The sequence below is a fragment of the Corvus hawaiiensis genome, chromosome Z, assembly GCF_020740725.1.
Source record: "Corvus hawaiiensis isolate bCorHaw1 chromosome Z, bCorHaw1.pri.cur, whole genome shotgun sequence".
Classification (NCBI taxonomy): domain Eukaryota; kingdom Metazoa; phylum Chordata; class Aves; order Passeriformes; family Corvidae; genus Corvus; species Corvus hawaiiensis.
In genome coordinates this window covers 79,043,802-79,065,084 of record NC_063255.1, presented here as the reverse complement: position 1 = coordinate 79,065,084, position 21,283 = coordinate 79,043,802, and the positions used below count along the sequence as shown (strand labels likewise).

The 21,283-nt window shown below is 40.9% G+C and overlaps 1 protein-coding gene across 4 annotated transcripts in view; it reads left to right on the top strand.

The window, feature by feature from the left end:
• Positions 1-21,283, top strand: part of RASGRF2 (Ras protein specific guanine nucleotide releasing factor 2) — a 116,806-nt gene that overhangs the window by 50,518 nt on the left and 45,005 nt on the right. For 2 of the 4 annotated variants that reach the window (XM_048290681.1, XM_048290680.1), the window contains exons 6-15: positions 159-238; positions 676-869; positions 2,039-2,148; positions 3,822-3,940; positions 8,490-8,650; positions 9,627-9,693; positions 10,481-10,617; positions 13,379-13,461; positions 15,420-15,668; positions 15,977-16,365. In XM_048290681.1, coding sequence (XP_048146638.1) covers positions 159-238; positions 676-869; positions 2,039-2,148; positions 3,822-3,940; positions 8,490-8,650; positions 9,627-9,693; positions 10,481-10,617; positions 13,379-13,461; positions 15,420-15,668; positions 15,977-16,365 — 1,589 coding nt within the window. Of the gene's footprint in view, positions 1-158; positions 239-675; positions 870-2,038; positions 2,149-3,821; positions 3,941-8,489; positions 8,651-9,626; positions 9,718-10,480; positions 10,618-13,378; positions 13,462-15,419; positions 15,669-15,976; positions 16,366-21,283 lie in introns of all 4 variants that reach the window. The other 2 variants (XM_048290679.1, XM_048290678.1) reach the window with 1 other exon arrangement.

The window sequence follows — 21,283 nt, the reverse complement described above, 5'->3', positions numbered from 1 at the left end:
CAATGCAATGAAAGGAAGCACTTATTTACATAACAATAACTGTCTTCTGTTTTTTTTCTAGCAAAGTGCAAAAGAGGAAGAGGTATTTCTCTGTGAATTATTAATCAGAAAATAAAACCAGAATTGTCTTTTTGTTTGTTTAAATACTTGTTTTTCAGTGAAACAATCATGTTTCTTCATGAGATATTTCACCAGGGCTTAAAAGCAAGAATAGCTAACTGGCCTACCTTAATTCTAGGTAAGTTACTTTATTTTCTATAGGGGTATAAGTTTCATATTTGTTTTTGAAAATTCAGTAGAGATTTTTTTTTTTTTTGTTAAAGACACGACTTCTTAAAAGTCCTTTTTGAAGGGAATGCATTTGCAGAGTTAAAACCACAAGATCAGGTATAGTGGGAATCCCATGTGAGCAGTAATGGTCTGTATATGAGAACTGCTCTGCCCTAAGCATTGATTCAACTTACATTTTCGGTAATACTGTCTGACTATAAGATAATCAGAACAACCATCACTGGGGAGGTGAACGAGCTATGTTTAATGTTTCTAAATTGTCAGTATATTGGAAACAGAACTGATTACAGCAATTCACTTCCAGAGAAAACACTACTTTCTTTAAAAATGTATTTCAGTAGATGGGTAGCTGGGGAAAAACAGTAATTTCTCTGCCTTTTCTAGCTGACTTATTTGACATTCTGTTGCCAATGCTGAACATATACCAAGAATTTGTTCGGAATCATCAGTATAGCCTACAAGTACTGGCAAACTGTAAGCAAAACAGAGATTTTGACAAACTCTTGAAGCAATATGAAGCCAACCCAGCATGTGAGGGCCGAATGCTGGAAACTTTCCTTACCTACCCCATGTTTCAGGTAGTCCCTGTGTATTTCTTGTGTATATTTGGTTTTAATTTTCATTTTATGTTACTGATATTATAATCAATTGAAGGCTCTTCTTGCTTAACTGGAAATACTCTCCTGCAAATTAGTTTAGTTTAATTTATTTTGTTGTTACACCAAAACTCTGCCTGCGGAGATCTCTTCCCCAGCTATGCTGGCTCATTTTTGTTCAGAGTCTTACAGATGTTGAAGGGGAGTGTGGGATGAGGATAGCACCAAGGAAAATTGCCAAGGACCAATTCCTTGACTTAGGACCTCTGATTATAAAGTCCAGGGAGAGGTGACATACAGCAACTTGGAGCAGCCATAAGCATCTCACTAGGAATACATTTTGTATCTTTCTCCCCTCTTCGTTCTCAAGTGACTTACTCTTTAGAAAATGAAAAGTGAACTGCGAAAGTTTTGAAAACTGTACTTACCCTCCTGATATTTTACTGTGATCTGCCTGGATTAGACATTTGGAGCTGTTTTAAGATGTCTGTGAAGCAGTGGCCTGATAATTTGTGTCTTTTTCGTTTAACCTGACATTTCACTCATCAGAGGAATACTGAAACCCCTCAGTTTGCTCAGTTATTGGCAACCCAGATAGAGAAAAAAAACTTCAAAAGGGGCATCAGTGACACCTACATTACTGCTAGTTATTCATATTAGCCCAAGGAGACATTAGCACCTGCAACAATACTTTTTTAATTTTTGAGGTGCTATATTTTAAAGTTTTTATGTATGTGGGGGGTTTTTGAGTTGAGTTGAAACCAGGTCAAGGGAAGAGATGCTCCTGTTCCTGTGTGATGAGGAGTGTTATTATGCCATTGCTGATGACTTTCCACTTGAGCATAATGTTGCCTCTCCTCCTACATAATTCTTGTTGTGTCAGACAAGTTGTGCTGCACCATCACTTGGTTCTGGTTAAAAGCTCTGAAGGGTCCTTCTTACTGTGGTTAAAAGCTCTGAAGGGTCCTTGTTACCCTGTAGCCAAATCCTGGACATTCTTCAACCTCCTTTTGTGCAATGTGAATTTTAGCTGAATGCAAACAGGTCACCTGGTATTTTCAATGTCAAAAGAAATTTGCATGCTCATAATCTATTAAAATTGAGGGAGGATATATATGGATTTACTGATATTATACCGTATTGGTTTTAAGATTCCCAGATACATTATAACACTTCATGAACTTTTGGCTCACACACCACATGAACACGTTGAGAGAAAAAGCCTTGAATTTGCTAAATCTAAACTAGAAGAACTTTCAAGGTAAGATTTTTCTATGTTATGATCTGATAATTTTGAATTAAAAGTTTTGAAAAGAAAAACCTGTTTTTCTTTATTTGGTTTTGCTCCTTTAAAAAAGATACATATTTTAAAGAAAAGGATGAAACCTAAACCAGAAGATAATGAAAAATAACAAAAATATCCCAGGGTAGTATTTTGTCTCTTCTATTTATTCATTTTTTTTGCAAACCTAAATCTACAAGTGTCTTCTTGTATTTTGGTTAGGGGAGAATTGAAATCACTATAGAAACTAGTTACTCCTGGGTTATGGACAGAGCAGTTTTCTTTACATAGAGAAATATGTTTTTTGTTCTTAGCTTAAAGAGAGAAGGGCATTTTAAATAATCAGGGTCTTGAAAAGTCCTTAGTTCTCTATCTGTGTTATAGTTTTTGCATGCTGATGTGAAAACCGACTTTCATATATGCTTCAAATAGTAAGATAAGCAGGAACTAAAGATATATTCTGAGAACTGATGCTCCCTGTGGAAACCTGTAGAATGAAGCTCTTCCCTGAACCCCCAGACCTTTCTCAGATGTTCCTCTCATCAGCCCAGTGGGAAATGTGGTTCTCCTCTCTGGGAAACTGAGTTTTCTGCTGTGAACAAAGGGACCATGAGTGAACTCCAGGATATAAATATTCAGTGTCTGGAGTATTCACTAAAGATGGGCTTGGAAAATAGTTAGTTGTAAAAGATCTGCACAAGTAGATAAATCAGCTTTGGATCGGCTTCATCTCGTAAGTCGGAGTTCATTGCTGATCCAACTGATTCATCACTGAACATTCAGAATTGGAGTCTGAGACTGATCCTCTCTGCTCATAAAGTCAGTATAGAGCATAAATATAAAATAAAGTGACTCATTTCCACCCCTTTAATGTAGTTCTGAGGGAGGAGGAGATTCCAGAAAGTGTAGTCCAGTTCCAATTTAGGAAAATATCACTACAAGATCATGTAAACTCCTGGGTTCATTTCAGCGTTGAAAAAAACAATCTCTATTTTTCTCTGTAAGGGGAGGGATGCCTATAAAAAAAAAAAAAAAAACAATCAGAGAAAGTAAATGGTGAAGTATCAATGATGTGGTTGTTGAGGGAGAGAAAAAAAAGGAAAGGGAAAAAGGGAGGGGGGAAGGGAAGGGAAGGGAAGATAACCCAAAAATAGAGGAAGAAATAAGAGAGAGAAAGCAATAAGAGGAAGGGAGGAAGGGATTGATACATTGAGATGTAAAGGTGAAGCAGGAACAGAGTGGGACCCTAAAGCCATGGAGAGAAAATCTACAATGTGCTCTACACAATTCTAGGCAAGACTTCCCTGTTTGTGGCAGCCCAGTCCATTAAGGATCAAGTTCTCTTCTATCAGCTGTGAAGTGTTTGTAGCTCGGTGGCATCTGTCACATGTGTTCAGGAATAGTCCCTAAACAAGTCTGGCAAAACTGGCTCCACTGCTGAAAAATCAAAATGATCACAAGAATTGTTTGAGAAGAAGAGAAAAAAGGCAAGAGACTTGCTCTGGAGTGATGAGGCACTGGGTGGGTAGATCTGTTCTGCAGCAGGTGGTGAAGGTCATGCACTGTGTCTGCACTCTCTAAGTGAAAACAGACACAGCAGGTGTGAGGCACGTTTTGGGGAGATAAAGTGCATTTTGCTTTGTCTCCAACAGAGTGATGCACGACGAGGTGAGTGACACAGAAAACATCCGTAAGAACCTGGCCATAGAAAGGACCATAGTGGAGGGCTGTGACATACTGCTAGATACCAGCCAAACCTTTATACGTCAAGGTAAGACATTGCTCTGCAAAACTGCCCGTGTAATTACGCAAAACTGCACTAAAGGCAGCAGGGGTCACACTGCCGTCGCCAGGCTGGGCACTGTCAGCATCCTGAGCCTGCCCCAGGTCCCTGCAGGGTGAAACTGAAACCCTGAAAACAGGTAATTTTGGGCTGCGGTTGGTCCTCAGTTCTGAACTGTTCTCTTCAGGAACCATGAAAATCAGCAGCAGTGAGTGGCAAAGCCCCCATGGGACAGTCATTCACATTCTGCCTGGACTGTGGTCCCAAGGGGATGGAGCAGGGGAAGAGCAGTACTCTTTCCCTTTCTGTCTGTTGATGGTAGCTTTGGAAACATTTTCTGCTGAAAATCAGTTATAGCAGGGGTGGAATTTGTTGTTAAGTTCCAAAAAAACTGTGCTAGAATAACTTTTCCATTTTAAATAAGGGACAGTTTTTGCCAGGAACTGCAATTTGGTTACAATTCCTACTTGGTGGTGTTTGCTTTAACTGCTTATTTTCCCCCCATTTATATAATATTTTAATTCTGGATCTCGTAAAGCAAGTTATTGGGTTTGTACACGGTAACTACAGATCTGTAGTGTAGGATTTTGACTGATTTTGCTTCTTTGTGCTGAAAAGCATTAAATATATTCAGGAAACAGTAGGAATATAATTTAGGTGCATCCCTTCATGAAACCTTTTCCAGATAACCTCAGCAGAACATCTGGTATTTAATAGGGCCATATCACAGCTGGTAATTAATACGCTTTCTATACATTTTGAAATGCATTTTGTGCTGTTTCTGTATTAACTATTAAATTTTCTTTAATAACTTCCAATACTGTTTTTACAATAGCTGCTATTAAATTACTTGATTCTTCATTAAATATATGCATTTGTTATCTCTGAGGTGTTCTAAGAGTTATTAATATGGCTTTAAGAAAAAAACCAAGTTGTTTTGCATGCACAGCTGAACAATTATAAGGCTGTGATTATCCTAGGTTGACTTGTACCATGAAATTTAATTAAATTTTAGAATTTTTTCCCCAGATTATTACAATATGTAATAAAAATATGTGTTTATATATATATGGGGGTTTTTCCCTTAAGACTGGCTGGTAATATTTTGTCTGTGTACCCAGTGTTTCTTCAGTAAAACTTAGAATTTTTTCTGTGGGAATCAGTCTGAACAATTGCTGTTGGAGTGTTAGACCCAGGCCAAACGCTGTAAATAAATTACATTCCGATTTACTTCTAGGCACACAGTCGGAAGGTGGTGGACAAGAGTGTGTGTTACAGAAGGTTGTATCAGTTTATCTGGTGGAACATCCACTGGCCGTGATTCTGTGCAAGGGCAGAAATCTGAATAAGGCAGATGAAGTAATGGAGCCCATTTCCCTTTTACATCTGACCATGGGGTCACGTCGGCAGTGATGTCCATCTCCTCTAATTTCAGCTGGGCTTCTATTTGTTGTGTTGATTAGCATAGATGGGTACAGGAACCTCTTTTTCAGCTTAAAGCAGGAGAGAGGTGTTATTACCTTTGTCTGGGCTTTTCCTGTGGATGTTAATTACAACTTTGTCTGTGTTATAGACTTTACTTTTTAAAGAAGAGATTGATTCTGTTAAGTTGCACATGTTGAGACCACAGGAACTGTCCCTGGCAGTGTTTTGCAATGCAGATTGTGAATTCTTCAAGTTTCTTGGGGTCTGATTTTCCCTGGCTCTTACTTAGGGACAGTTTTTATAGTCAGGCACACAAACAGGTGAGGAGCATTTTCTTTGTGAGGCTAAAGGACACGCAGGGAGTCTCAAATCTGTTGATATCCAAACAAGTGGGCGTCTCGAGCCCCTCTAGTGCCTGCACACACTCTGATGTTTCTGCCATCAGCTGCTGTGAATTTACCTCTGCTGATAAAGATATCATAACCACAAAACCATGCAATGGCTGAAATGGGAAGGGAGTTGTGGAAATGATCCATTCCAGTCTCAAAGCAGCACCAGCTGGAGGAGGTTGCTGTCTGCCATGTCAAGTCAGGATTTGGTTGTTTCTAAGGACAGAGACTCCACAACCCCCCTGAATGAGTGACCTCTTCCAGTGTTTAACCCTCTGCACAGTAAAAACAAACAACAAGAAAAGGGTAACAAGCCCCAAAACCTTCAGCATGGGGAAAGCCAGACTGAGTTGGTAAATCAGACAGTTCAGTGTAGAGTTTTAAATGTTTGGGTTTGTTTATAAACACAGCCTTTTATATTCCTTAGATTGAGCAAAGGCTGAGAGAGTGACTGTTGAAGCACTGAAGTGCTGAAAGTGCTTAGGTCTGTGGCTGGATAAAAATTCCTGGGATTACACTATTGTCCAAACTATACTGTTAGTGAATGTTCTAAAATTAGCTTCACTTGCTCATTGCATCTGTACATTGGCCAGCTGTGACCATTTTTTTCCTTAAGAGGAAATCTGTGGTAGAGCCAATGCCCAGTTTTGTTAACCACTAAAGCCTGCTGAGAATGCCCAAGGTCCTTGCTTGCTGTCAGCCATGCAGTTTGTGTAGGAGATGTGTTCCTCTCTATAAACGTGGCAGAGAGAAAATGCAGACTCTGTTTTCTGCTCTTAGAAAGAGGTTTGCTCTGTTTTACCTTATTAAACAGTATTTCAGCTTCATGCAACAACATTGTTTAAGCTTCAGCCCATTATGGCAGAACAGAGTATGTTAATCCTGTAAGCTTGCTAATGAAAATAAAACTAACTAACTAACTAAAGTTACCTGTAAACTTACATCTGTAAGCATATAATATATATAGACACTATTACTCTAATAAGCAAAGCAGAAACAAAGTGTACAGATTGAATATTGCTACCCTAAATGTGTGGATGGAATTTTAGGACTAAGAGTACCCTGGGAATTTTGTCTGGGAATTGTTTTGAACATGCTGGCCTTGCAACGTGGCTTGAGGGACAGTGAGTGTAACGTGGAAAAGTCACTGTTCCAACACATGGAAATGATGTCCTCCCTGTCTCTCACAGCTGAGGCAGGTTGGCTGTTTGTCATGGGGAAATGCACAACAGCCTATAAATATTTACGTGTTTGGGTCAGAATGTAAGTGAACTTGAAATGTTCCAAATTCCTTTGCAAAATTCTAGAGCATATCTTCACTCCACTGTTCTGTTTAGGTGGCACAAGTCATGTTACACACATTAGTCTAAATGTGAAATGTCTGTCAGAGAACACTGTTCTCTGGCAAATTTTCTGCTGTGTATTTCCCCCTGTCAGTAGAAGTTTACATATTAATAACTTAAGTCTAATTAAACATCTAGAGAGAGCTAAGTGTAGAAAAAATGTAGATAAATATCAGCTTTCTCAGTTACTATAATTTCTCTGATACTTTAAGTCTGCATATGCAACCTTGTAATTCTTTTGACGACATAGAGTAAGAATTGCTAATTTAATATTTAATGGATAATTCTGTCAGGCTGGCATTGTGTCAGGATGCTGCCACTACTTTGAGCTTTGATGCAGCTGTGCTAGTTGGTATCTGGAAGAGGCAGGTCAAAGCCTTCTCCTCCTGCTTGTTCTGCTATGAAGCTCCCTTTGCATCATCAGTTTTTTGGTGCTTTTTGGACCCTTCTCCTATCAGGGAGCTAAGTCAGCTGCCTCTTCCTAGAATTAGTTTCCTGCTGGTTAGGCTGTATTAGTACCTGATGCTGGAACCAGACATAAGCCAGTGTAGAGGTAATAGTGAGGAGCGATGTGTGGGAATGAGACTAGGAGGTCTCTTGGCTGCCCTGTCTGCTAACAGCAAGTTGTGTGGTAGAAGTCTTTCTGTTTAATATACAGAGGAGTTGCACTTCACCACCAAATTTAACTCCTGCTCCTAATTTGGAGGTGATACACATGGTGGTATCAATGTGGAAAAGTTGGTCAGAGACTAAGACATGAAACAGCAGAGAAGTAGAGCTGTCCCCAGCCTGGAGCTCTGCAAAGCACAAATTCAGGCTTATGTAAGCAGGTTCAATTTAGTTCGGGAGTGTTTTACTGGTAACACATTTCAGATGAGCTGTGGAGCACTGACAGTTATGCAGTACAAGTTAAGAAGAAGAAATGTGCTTCATTTCCATCTCTCTTGCACACAGGCACACACACATACACAAACTTTTTTCCTTCAAAACATGTTCCCATTCTCTGTCTCTTCGGCTTGGAAGTGCCTTGTCTTTTGCAAGTGTAGTGGCTATCGAAGTGATGTTTGCTGTTCAGCTATATTTTCTGATCAGTGTCCTCTTAGTGTGTTTAATTGCCTAATCAGCCCTAGATCTAATCTTGCCATGTACACAAGTGTTAGTCTAGACTGTACTTGTTTGAGTCTATTTATGATAAGAAACAAAGGGAACTTGTGCAATGCAAGAGTGATTAACTTGTGCCTAAAAGAGACACTGACAATACATTGATACTGGAATGAAGGGTTGCATTAATTAATGTAGTAGTATTCAATGAATTAACAACCTGAGCACTGCCTACTAAATATTACTATAACATAGTAAACTTTGCACCTTCCTTACCAGGTTCCCTTATCCAGGTCCCCTCAGTTGAGAGGGGAAAGCTTAGTAAAGTTCGCCTAGGCTCGTTGTCTTTGAAGAAAGAAGGAGAAAGACAATGCTTCTTGTTTACAAAACACTTTTTAATTTGTACAAGAAGCTCAGGAGGAAAACTCCATCTTCTTAAGGTATGGACTTTTATATTATGATTTAATTTGCAAAATGAAAACACGTCTTTGGTGGACTTTCAACACTTTACTGTTTTATGGCTTTAACATGAGCTTTGTGTTAGTAGTTACAAACAAAAGTGGAGTGGTGCACAGTATTTAACTGCTTTGTCTTTTCATTGCAAATAACAGAATTCAGCCAATTTTCATTTTTTAGACCCAGTTACTTCTAGTAAACTGGGGATTAGAAACAAGGCATTGATGTATCTATTTGCTTGAAATAGTGAATAAATTCAGTGTATGTAGCACTGAATTTAAGTCAGTTTTCAGTGCATAAATCAGCCAGTACAACCCTGCAGAATTGCCAAAGAACATTTTCCAGAGCTCTAATAAAATTAATTTTCAAAGTCAATTCTGTTTTCCTGAACAGCATGTTCTCTTAAACTAAAATGTCATCTAAGAACAATCTTGTTATATTTGTTGAGAATCAGGCGTTCGTAGTGCTGGCTTGTGGATAAAGAGATGTTGGTAGTTCACAGAGTGGATTATGTTGAATAGAATTTTAGTTTGACATACCAAGAGCTTATTAAGGTTCATATGCTTTCTCACTTTTTACCTCTTAAATAGTTCAAGTACTTCTGCAAAATAAATAGAGAATTTAAAAAATCTTGTACGTATTTCACTTAAATTCAGAAGATGAAATTCTTGTTAACTTTTTGGGAACTTGTGAACAAGTCTGTGTGTGACATAAATTAGAGTGTGGTAGAAGTGAAAGAAGTTTTGTACATTGTACTATTCATCTGTTGGATTAAGAAAAATTATATTTAATCTGTCTGGGTTTAGTTCTTTAAGGAAAAAATGTTTATCATGGAATTGATGTATCTTTGTTAGAGCTCTGAGTAATGTAAATGTTAGAGTAAGGTGTGTCAGCGTTTAAAAAACCTTGTGACAAATGGGAATAAATAACATTTGTGTGAATTGTGCTCTGTTTCCACAGACAGGAGGTGTTCTGTCTCTAATAGAGTGCACACTGGTCGAGGAGACAGAAGCGAGTGATGATGATTGTAAGTTAAATTCAGCTGTCAGTAGTAAGTACAGTTTCTAGTTTCCTAAAATTAGTACCCTTTTTTTTTTTAATAAGAGCAAATAGATATGTTTTTAAGAAACGAGTAGAATACAGTGTAAAACTGATTTGGTGGAATGGGAGATTGTTACACTGTATTTTTTCCTGCTGTTGACATCCTTTATTGGATTTTCAAGAGGGCTGGCTGGAGAAATGTGACAAATTCTTTGCTGACTTTTCTATACAAGTTTGAGCAGAGCATCTTGTAAAATAAAATTTAAAAAAAACCAGCCAAAAAAAAACCCCAAGCCCCCCAAAAAACCAACTTAAAAGCAGCAGATAATCAGCTTTCTGAAATACACGGGGGTTGAGTGAGTCAGTTTTGTCTTGGGCTCCCCACAAGTTTGGACTGTGAGCTTCTTCAAATGGAATAACAAAACATGGTCTCAAGCTGATTTTTTTGTTAACCCTTTTGTCTTCCATCCTGCACTTTGTCAAGTTTTACACTTGATTTGTAAAAGTAGTTTCATTAATTTGAGTGATACTTCTGGTATGGTGATGGTATATTAGCATGCAAGTGTTAGAAGAAACTTTAAAAGCAAATCCCAGTATTTTTGTACTTGGCATATGTGAACAGCAAAATGACTTGTTGGATACCTAATTGGATTTGCTCTTTATACAGAAGATGTTTTAAAGCAATTTTCATTTTAAATGAAACCACTGTTTTCTTTGTCTTACACTCTGAAGTTTCACGTTGTGACTTTTTCTCTCCTGCTCTGGCTGTAAAGCAAAAGGTTCTGGGCAGGTGTTTGGACACCTGGATTTCAAGCTCGTAGTGGAGCCTACAGATGCTCCTCCTTTCACGGTTGTCCTTTTAGCTCCGTCACGGCAGGAGAAAGCTGCATGGACAAGTGACATCAGTCAGGTACCTCGGTGCTTTCCTCACCTGGTTTGTGTTGAGGTCTTCGTTCACTCTGTACTTCTGAAAACCAGCCTGAGATAGGGGTGTTGAATGTCTTTGCTTTGCTGTGTTCTGCATGAGAAGCCCTTAGTGCTGCCTGTTTTCCCCAAAATTCTGTCATTGCATTTGAGTCACCAGGGAAGTGTGTTTCTCAATAACAGAGTATAAATTTCAAAATTGTCCATGGACAAACATGAAGCTAATGGTAATAATTTCTATGTCTAAGGATAGCTCATCCAGATACATATTTTGGTTTAAGAAGGAGGATAGTACTGTTTTTCTCATGATTTGCATACAGATCAAAAATCACCTGAAAGTCCTAGTGTGAAACTGATACCATATCTTATTAATAATGAAGTAAGAAAATGGGATAAACTTTTTTTTCCACCAAAAAGTACAAGCAAACCATTATAAATAATTGCTGAGTGGTCTGACAGTGAGCAGGAGCTGTCTGTGTTGTGAATGAAGGAAAAGGGTATTTAAAATTTTTAAAATGTCAGGGATACGTTGTTGTTTTGTTTTTTTTAAATAGCTTTTAGTTAAAAACATAATAGACAAACCTCATAATAATGTATTTGTGGAAAGAAGTTGAATGCATTCAAAAAAATCTGAACTTCCAGCTCACCAGAGCTAAATCAAGGCTATTTGTGTTTTGTTTATGTACACAAACAAGAACATATTTCTCTTATAGTTCTGAATTCAGGTCCTATCCTCTATTAATTTAGAGAGAAATAGCTGATTAGAGAAATAGCATCATGGAATGTCATGCATTTCCAAAGTTGCTATCATTGCCGGCAACATCTCCAGATGAATCATCATCATAATGAGTAGAAATTGCTTAAAAAGAAGTATTTTGAGTTACTTTGTGCTGGATTAACATTTTTGAAAGAACAAAAATAGGAAATTAAAAATCTCAAAAAACAGCATGAGCTGCAACTTGCTGTCCTACAGACAGACCTGGTTGAAGAATTTTTTTACAAAACCAATTTTCAGTGAATTATGTTGTTCCACTGACATGTAAAATTACTGGAGTTATTTGCTGGTGTGGAAAGACTGTTTAAGAACACAAGTAAGTCCATTCTTAGCCTAAATTATAATATGTTAAAAAGTCATCTGATACCATGATTGGTGCTAAGGGCTTCTTTGAAACATTTCAAGTTCAAATAGGGAAAATACATGTATTTCTATTAGATGTGTTTGTCCCTGCTTATAAGTAGTGATTTGAGAAAATCATTCTGTGAATTATTGCAGCTGCATTTTCCAAATAATCTTAAAAACCTGAACTGAAAACCATATACAGCTACGTAGATGATACTTTAAATTTGTAGCTATAGATGTAATCTAAACCTGAAGAGGCCTCTGATTATCAGGTTTGAGCAATCCAATATCAATCACTGCTCTGCTATGAAATGTTTCAAAGCCTGAATCCTATATGTATTCTTGAAGTCAAGATAAATGTATGTGATAATTTTTGAAACTCCTTTTTACTGATGTAAGGAGATTGTATTTATATATATACACACACACACACATATATATATGTATGTATGTATGTATGATACTTAATGAGTAGAAGTAGAAAGTATTATAAAGACAAGAGCCCTGTAGGGTTTAGTAGCAGGTTCTTGTTGCAGACCATATAAATCTGATGCTCTGTGAGATTTGTTGAGTTCCAGGGGCAAGGCTTGTAGTGCTGAGTTTTCTCAGAACTCCAGGATCACTGAGGCTGGAAAATCCCTCCCAGACCATCAAGTCCAAGCTGTGCCTGATCCCCACCCTGTCCTCAGCCCAGAGCACTGAGTGCCACCTCCAGCCCTTCCTTGGACACCTCCAGGCATGGGCACTCCAAACCTCCCTGGGCAGCCCCTGCCAAGGCCTGAGCACCCTTTCCATGGGGAAATTCCTGCTGCTGTCCACCCTGAGCCTGCCCTGGCCCAGCCTGAGGCCGTTCCCTCTCCTCCTGTCCCTGTTCCCTGGCAGCAGAGCCCGGCACCCCCAGCTGCCCCCTCCTGTCAGGGACTTGTGCAGAGCCACAAGGTCCCCCCTGAGCCTCCTTTGCTCCAGGCTGAACCCCTTTCCCAGCTCCCTCAGCCGCTCCTGGGGCTCCAGAGCCTTCCCCAGCTCTGTTCCCTTCTCTGGACACATCTGAACTACAAAAAACTGCATATGAAAGTCCCTCCTAATTCCCAGCCCAAAACAAGAGTTTGCAGAGAACAGCTGGATAGCTTCCTCACAGCTGTGTTTCACAAGGATCACCACTTGAATTTGTTTTTACAAGTGTATTTCTGGAAGCTTTTTATATTCCCTTCTGATCTTTTGCACAGAGTAAAGGTTAAGGTATTACCGTACCCCTTGGAGTATAAAGCATTGTGACTTTCTTGTGGTCTTGATTTTTCAAGCTTACACTCATTCCGAAAATACTACAAGTAATGAGTTCTGTTCCCTTTCAAAGGAGCTTCAAAGGAAATATCACTTGCAACTCAAAATACTTAATCATGTGGAAAGAAAAGGTTGCTGAACTGAATACCCTGAGAGGCAAAGGCTAGAGAAGCATGTCGACTCTAATTTTTGCATCACTGCTTTTCATCTGAGAAAATACCTTGTCTTAATCAGCCCATGACCTGCAAAAGCTATGCTTCAAGCTTCTAGGGATATGAAAAGTGTGGGAATAAGTCCCCTTACCCTGTGTTTTGATTTTAACAGTTTTCAATGTTTATTTTCACAGTGCATTGATAATATAAGGTGCAATGGATTAATGACAATAGTGTTTGAAGAAAACTCCAAAGTCACAGTGCCACATATGATCAAGTAAGTGCAACAATGAACAAAATAGATTGTTGTGTTTCTTCAACAAAATTTTAACAAAATGTGTTTAGAAAACGCAAACTTCTATTTTTCTTCTATTTTGGTTAAATGGAACTGATCCTATATCCCAAAACATATCTTTTCAAATCCCTTTCTTGGTATTGTAGGGACCACTCAGAGTGGTGAACTCTTAATTCACAGTGTTGGATCACAGCTCAGGTTTTTCTGGGTTTTGACTAGTTGGCTGCAGTTATGCCTCAGATGAATGATTTTGTCCTTGGGTGGCTCTTCCCTGTAATCTCATAATTTTATTGGAGATATTCTAAAATGTCCTCAGAATTTATGTGACTGCAGACAAGTACCATTTTTAAAGGTATTTTGTTATATTAGCCAAAGTTTCTGTTCTCTATATTTACTTCTGCTAAAAAATTATTTTCTCTCATAATTTTAACTGATCACATCAAAGTAGCATCATTGTTTATAAGCCTGCTTCCCTTACCTTTGGATTCTCCCAGTTATTTATTGTAATAAGTAGGTTTTTTTTCTAGTGAGACATTTTCAGTATGTGGTTCCAAATTTTCAACACAACTTGGATCTTCTACATACCTCAATTTACATGAGTTTTACTTACTACTATCCAATATAAATATAAGTGAATAAAACATAGGGATAGACATAAAACTATTTCCTTTCTTAGTGTTACCTGTCACATCTCTTCGTTTCTCAAATGCCTCTTTTGTCGTTGTTCCCTCTCCTCTTTTTGCACTTAGAAATGGGAGAGAGAAAACATCTGGGAATGCACTGTTAGGGCACATACCCTGGAAATAAGGCATTTATTGTCTTCAGCATTATTCCAGGAACACTCTGTCACCTGCTGAGTGTTAAATGTACATTTGTCCCCTTTCAAAGTATAGCAGGACCTTAGTCCCAGTGTCAACAGAAAGGAATATTAATTCTAAAGAACATACAGGATCTTAACAACAGACACAAATTTGGTGTACTCTTTCTTAAATTTTACTTGTCTAATTTGCAGCACACTTTGACTTTCAGAGTCAGATGTCATTGGATGATATAAACAAAAAATTGCCACTTTTCCAAGGGCCCAGCTGAAGAAACAAGAATTTTTTTGCTGTTTCTTTTATGTAATACAGTGTAGAAGGGTGTGGAATATCCTAATCTTTATTCTGAGAAAATCCAGTAATTTTTAACGAAAGAATTGGGTTATTGAAAGATGCTTTACTTAGTATTCATCCTGTTTATTTACAAACTAAGCCTTCAACTAGATAAAATTAAGCAAAACAGAATTTGACAGGAAAAAAATTAATTATGGGTAGAGTTACATAAATGACTTTTATTTTGATGTCCAAGCAAAAACTGGTCGGGTTTTGTTTTTTTCATTGAAACAAAAATTCTCCTTAGTTTCTGCTTTGAAATTTGAGATGTTTTGTGCTGTTTCCTCTTTCCTTTTTTAAAACAAAAAGTAATTCTTGGAGCCTGAAGGCAGATGTGAATTTGCAGGTGAGCCTTAAACTTAGCTGGGGGGTCAATTTTGCTGGGTTTTGTTAGGGTCCATTACTCTATTTTAGATAAAACTTGATCCCAGCAGGAAAAATTGCAATCAATTATTCTATACTGAGATTTTAGTAATATTGAACTACAGTCCACAGCAGCCTGAAAGAGACAACAGGAGACAATTCTGCCGCCTGTTCCATTTCAGGAATTTAAGCATCATTAACAGTTTCTTAGGCTTTGAAGTGTAAAACATTTGCCAAAAATAAAATTTAGGTTCCCTTAGTTATGGAAGCAGGTATCACCACAGATTAAGAGTTTTCTTGCATTGATGAAACACAATAGTGCATAAATATTTGCTGCTATTACGTTGCCAGGAACAGCTAAAGGGATACCACTCCTGAGCCATAATCACTCATTGGTAAAGTGTTTTAAATTTGTCTTTTGTGTAGATCTGATGCCCGTCTTCACAGAGATGACATTGATATTTGCTTCAGCAAAACGCTGAATTCCTGCAAGGTCCCCCAAATCCGCTACGCTAGTGTCGAACGCCTCTTGGAGCGGCTCACGGACCTGCGGTTCCTGAGCATCGACTTCCTGAACACCTTCCTGCACACCTACCGCATCTTCACCACCGCGGCTGTGGTGCTGGAGAAGCTGTCCGACATCTACAGGCGGCCCTTCACCTCCATTCCTGTCAGGTGCGTGTGCGGCTCTTCGCTTCCTGTCACGGATTTCTCAGAGAGATACCGTGGCCTCATTCGCTGTTCATTTTGTGGGCGTTTTGCCCGCTATTTGCTGCTTATAAATAATCTAAGAAGAAGGTTCTTAGTGTGTAGGATGTCAGTTTTTAAGGAGAGTCTGTCTCAGCTATCTGCCCAAGCTTTGAGGACTAAGTGTCACACAGATTTTGCAGTACCGTGCAGACTTGCACAAAATTTAAGCGTTTTCACTTAAACCTGTTCAGTGTTTGCTACTGTGTTGCTCTTTTTGTGTTTCTTACTCTCAGGTCTTTGGAGTTGTTCTTTGCCACCAGTCAGAACAACAGAGGGGAGTACCTAGCTGACGGGAAGTCGCCACATCTCTGCCGCAAGTTTTCCTCTCCTCCTCCCCTGTCACTCTCCAGGACCTCCTCACCCGCCAGGACACGGAAACTGTCACTGACGTCCCCTCTGAACTCCAGGATCGGTGCCCTCGACCTCTCTGCTTCGTCTGTGGCCAGCAGTCCTACCTCAAACTACAGCCCAGCCACATCCCCGCCGCCCACGGGCAGCAAGGCGCCACTGGACCTGAGCCGGGGGCTGTCATCCCCCGAGCAGAGCCCGGGCTCAGCTGAGGACAGCCTGGAGAACCCACGCCTGGACCTCTGCAACAAGCTGAGGAGGAGCATCCGCAGAGGTATTCCATACCCACAGAACATGGAAACCGGGCATGCTGCTCCCTGCTGCTCCTCTGGTCGATGCTGTGATATGCTCTCTGTTCCCACTGCTTTGCTGCTTTTTCCTAGCAACAGCAGCATGGCAAAGTCATAGAATCACAGAATGGTCTGGGTAGGAAGGGAGCTTAAAGCTCATCTCGTTCCAACCCACACCACCTTGTCTGTTTTCACTTCAGTGCTGTGTTAAGGAGAAAGGCATAAGAGAATATTTGATGCCAACTGTGTTTGCTGAGGTGAGAGATTTTTGAGTTGTACCATTTTCTACAGGAAGTAAAATATTAAGTTAAAAAGAAAGACCTAACAGCTTTAAGATGTTTGCTTAGAGGGCTGGTTTTCCGAGAAGATTCCATCACTAATCCAAATAAATAATGCATGTGATGTCCTCAGCACACTGGTGACATTCGTAGCAGGTGGTGTGAATGTCACCTGGTTATCCCTCCGGAAGGTACAAGTCTAAAACAGATTAATTGCTCCTGAGCAAATACCTGTTTACTCTGTGGATTCTGTAAGGCACCTTGGAATAGGTTTTACTTCCACAGGGCTGAAGTTGGTTGATGTAAACCTCAGGGTGGGCATCTAGGGTGGGGTCATTGTAATTACAGATGGCAAAGTAAGGAAGTAGCTCCAGTCTCACAGGAAACAGACGTGGGCATTATTTCTCCTTTGGGGACAGAGGAGTGGTCCCCAAAGGGTCTTCTTAATTGGAACAGAAGTTTGCAGTAATTTTTTTCTATTGCTGTTACACTAAACAGAAAATGATGCAATTTAAAAATGCTTTTTGTATTCCTAAAATGAATATTTTAAAATGGTTTTACATGGCCTGGCTGACAGTCTCAGGAACTTGATCTATGAATCTGAGCAAAATGTAGCTCAATTTTCATTGGTAGTACTGTAATAACAAAAACTAATGAGAGGAAAGAAGAAAAGGATTACACAATACAAAGTAAGACAAATAGGTTTGAGAAGTCATGTCTGCTCCCTACTGATGAATTACCACTGCCCTGCTAATAAATTAGATGTTTCATTATGCAGAGGGATTGTTTTTACAGAATGTAGCCTATTGTTTAACAAAAACGCCTTTTTAACAGGCAAGTTAGCCACCATAGCATTCCAGGAGTCTGTCTATCAAGGGCAGAGGCTGGTTTTGTCAGAATAATGTTGGTTTTTTGACCATGGGATGTCTGTTCAACACGTGGTCTTCTGACACCTGATGGGATGCACCTTCAGAGGGGAAAAAGGTTTCTAGCATAGGAACTAGGAGGACTTGTTGATAGAGCTTTAAACTAGTTTGGAAGGGGGAAAGGGACAAAACTGGGCTGAGTAGTGAGAGGCAGTGGGGTGATGCACCTAAACTTGAGGAACTGAGTGCTGGTGGGAGGTGTTGGCTACAACAAACCACACCTGAAGTGTTTCTGTTCCAACACACACAGCATGAGGAAGAAACGAGGAGCTTGGATCCTTGGCCCAGTCCAGGTGATTTGACATCACTGGCATAAGTAAAACCTTACTGGGATGAGTCCTGTGATTGAAGTGCCCTATTGAACAATTACAGACTCTTTAAGAAGAACAGGCAGGGCAGATGAGGCTGAGGGAGGCACTGTATGTAAGAGAAGGGTTAGAATGTAGGGAGGCCACAACTGGCACAGTTGAGAGCCTCTGGGGAAGAATCAAGGGGCAGTCAAATGATGCAGATGTCTCTAAGGGAGTCTACTGTAGATCTCCCGGCCCAGACAATAACACCAATGGAACTGAGGGATGCACCCCTTTTTTGAGGAACTAAGGGATGCGTCCAAGTCAACTGTCCTTGTACTTCAATCTGTCAGAAATCAACTGGGAGCATCACACAGCTGGTACAATCCAGGCCAGAAGATTACTAAAACACCTGGATGACAACATCATATACAAGTACTAGGAGAGCTGACTAGGAAAGATGCCCTCCTTGATCTGTTGCTTGTTTACAGAGAGGGTTGCATGAATGACATGATTGGTGGCCATCTTTGCTACAGCAGCCACAAAGTGATTGAGTTTAAAATCTCTGTTGCTAGGAGGAAAAGTGCCAGAAAAATTTCACCCTTGGACATGAGGAGAGCAGACTTTAGGCTGCTCAGGGAAATAGTGAGCAAGATCCCTGGGAAAATTCTTCCAAAGGTGCTGGGGTCCATTACTATGGGTCACATTTTAGGCATCACCTCCTAACAGCACAGGAAGAGGCAATTCCAGAATGCTGAAAGTCAAGCAGATGAGACAGAAGGCTGGCTTGGCTGAGCAGGGATCTTCTTTTGGAGATAAAGCAGAAAAGGAAGGTGTATGCCCAGCAGGAGAAGGTTGGGTGATGTGGCAGGAACACGGAGATGCTGCTCTGCAGGGAGAAAATTTTTGCAGCCAAAGCTTAACTGGAGTTGCAACTTGCCAGAACTGTGGGGGATGATAAAAAGAGGGTTTTTAAATACATCAGCAAAAAGCAGTGCAGAAATTACATTGGCCCATTTCAGAATGAGGATGGTCACCTCACAGATAGAGAGTTTGACAAGACAGGGATATTTAATGTTTTCCTTACATCTCTTCAACATGGGCTAAGGGAGTCCCAGTGCCCTGAGCTGAATGACCATGATTTGAGAACGATAAACTCACAGTTGATCCTGAAGTTGTAGGGATCTGCTGCACCAGCTGGATCCCTATAAATCTATGGGGCCTGATGGGGTTCATCTGAGAATACTCAAAGAGCTGGCAGATGTCATTGTGAGGCTTCTCTCAATATTTGAACAATCTTGGGAGTCTGGAGAGGTCCCAGTTGAGTGGAAGCTGGTTAACATTGTCTCAGTTTTCAAAAAGTGCAGGAAGGGTGATCCTGGAAACTGCAGGCCCATCAGTCTCACTTCAATACCTGGTAAGGTGATGGAGAAGATTATTCTGTGAGGTATTGAAAAACACCTGGAGGACACCACAGGCATTGTGTTACTGAAAAATGGACAAAACCTCCCTAGCAGCAGTGCAGCATTAAGAAGCAGCCGTTCTTCATTCAGCTGCAGGAGTCAGGGGATGTCTCCTCTGCAATACCGTGTGTGCTGAGCACACAGAAGGTCCTGTTCATAGGCTGTACATCACATGCATGCTCACAGCTCTTCCCAGAAGAAACACACATATGATAATTATTCCTCCAAAGTCATCAACGTATGTTCCTTCCCTTTTCACTTGAGTTTGTCTGTCTCAGGGGTCTCTGCAGTGGTCTCTGGTGGTTGTCAGCCCTGAAGTTACACTTGACCACCCCATGAATTTGGTGTTACTTTCTCAAACCTGGAGCTAAGTTGGCACAACTAATGTAATTAATTATTTTGCAGATGAAAACATATTCTCCTGCTCCTCTTTTTGGTTGATGTTTAACATGGTCCCCATTATGCAGTCCCACAGGCCAGTGATTTTACAAAATAATCATTGTCTTTTCCCTACCAGCTGAGCAAACAGGTATTCATCTGGCAACAATAGGTCAGCACAGCTTCATGAAGGGAAGGTCCTGCTTGTCGCACCTGAGCTCCTTCTGTGACAGGGTGACACACCTGGTTGACCCAGGAGAGGCAGTCATGCGATCTTTTTGGACTCCATCAAAGCTTTTGATACAGTCTCTCCCCAGGATCCATCTGGACAAGCTGTCCAGCCCGCAGGTGGATATAAACACTGTGGGCAACGGGCTCACGAGTCAGGCACAGAGGGTGGCAGTGACTGGGGTGACACCAGGCTGGCACTGGTCACTGCTGGGACTCCAGGGTTCTATCCTCAGCCCTGTGCTCTTCAACATCTTCATTAGCAACCTGGACACAGGACTCTAAGGAATACTAAGTAAGTGTGCTGATGACACTAAATTGGGAGGAGCTGTTGACTCCCTTGAGGGCAGAGAGGCCCTGCAGAGACAGCTCAGAAAATGAGAGGTGGTAAATCACCAACTCTGTGGGGTTTAACAAGGGGTTCTGCACCTGGGATGGGCACCCCTGGCTGTGTGGATGGACAGGGGAACGAGGGGCTGAAGAGCAGATATGGAACAGGACCTGGGGGTCCTGGTCCATGTCCAGTTTGACCTGAGTCAGCAGTGCCCTGGAGCCAGCAGGGACATCCTGTCCTGGGGGACACCAGGCCCAGCAGCACCTGGTGCAGCCTCACCTCGAGACATGAGGACAGTTTTGGGCACCATAATATCAGAAAGAGCTAAAACTCTTGGACAGTGTCCAAAAAAGGGACATGGGGATGGTAAAGGGTCTGGAGGGGCCACCCAAAGAGCTGCTTGAGGGCACTGGGCTTGTTCCACTGCAGCAGAGGAGCCTGAGGGCAGAGGTCAGCTGGGACTGTGGCTCCTCCTGAGGGCAGCTCTGATCTCTGCTCCCTGGGACAGGGACAGGACCCAGGGAGCAGCTGGAGCTGTGCCAGGGAGGGTCAGGCTGAGATCAGGGAAAGGCTCTTCCCCCAGAGGGTGCTGGGCACTGCCCAGGCTCCCCAGGGAATGGTCCCGGCCCCGAGGCTGCCAGAGCTCCAGGAGCGTTGGGACAGCGCTGCCAGGGATGCCCAGGGTGGGGCTGTTGGGGGGTCTGGGCAGGGCCAGGAGCTGGGCTGGGTGATCCCTGTGGGTCCCTTCTAGCTCAGGATATTCTGTGATCTTTGCTCATGTTTTATGCTTTCAAAAAGTACTGGTTAGCTGTTGTGCATAATCATGGATATTATATATCCAGTATGCTGGATGTTTTTACATTAATTGCATAACAGACTATTTATATATATATAAAATAGAGTTATTCCTATGCAAAGTAGAGCAAATTCTTCTTGTGCACTACTGTAGCCACATTCTAACCAATGTGATGATAGCACAGCACGTCTCAAAATACAGACTGTCTG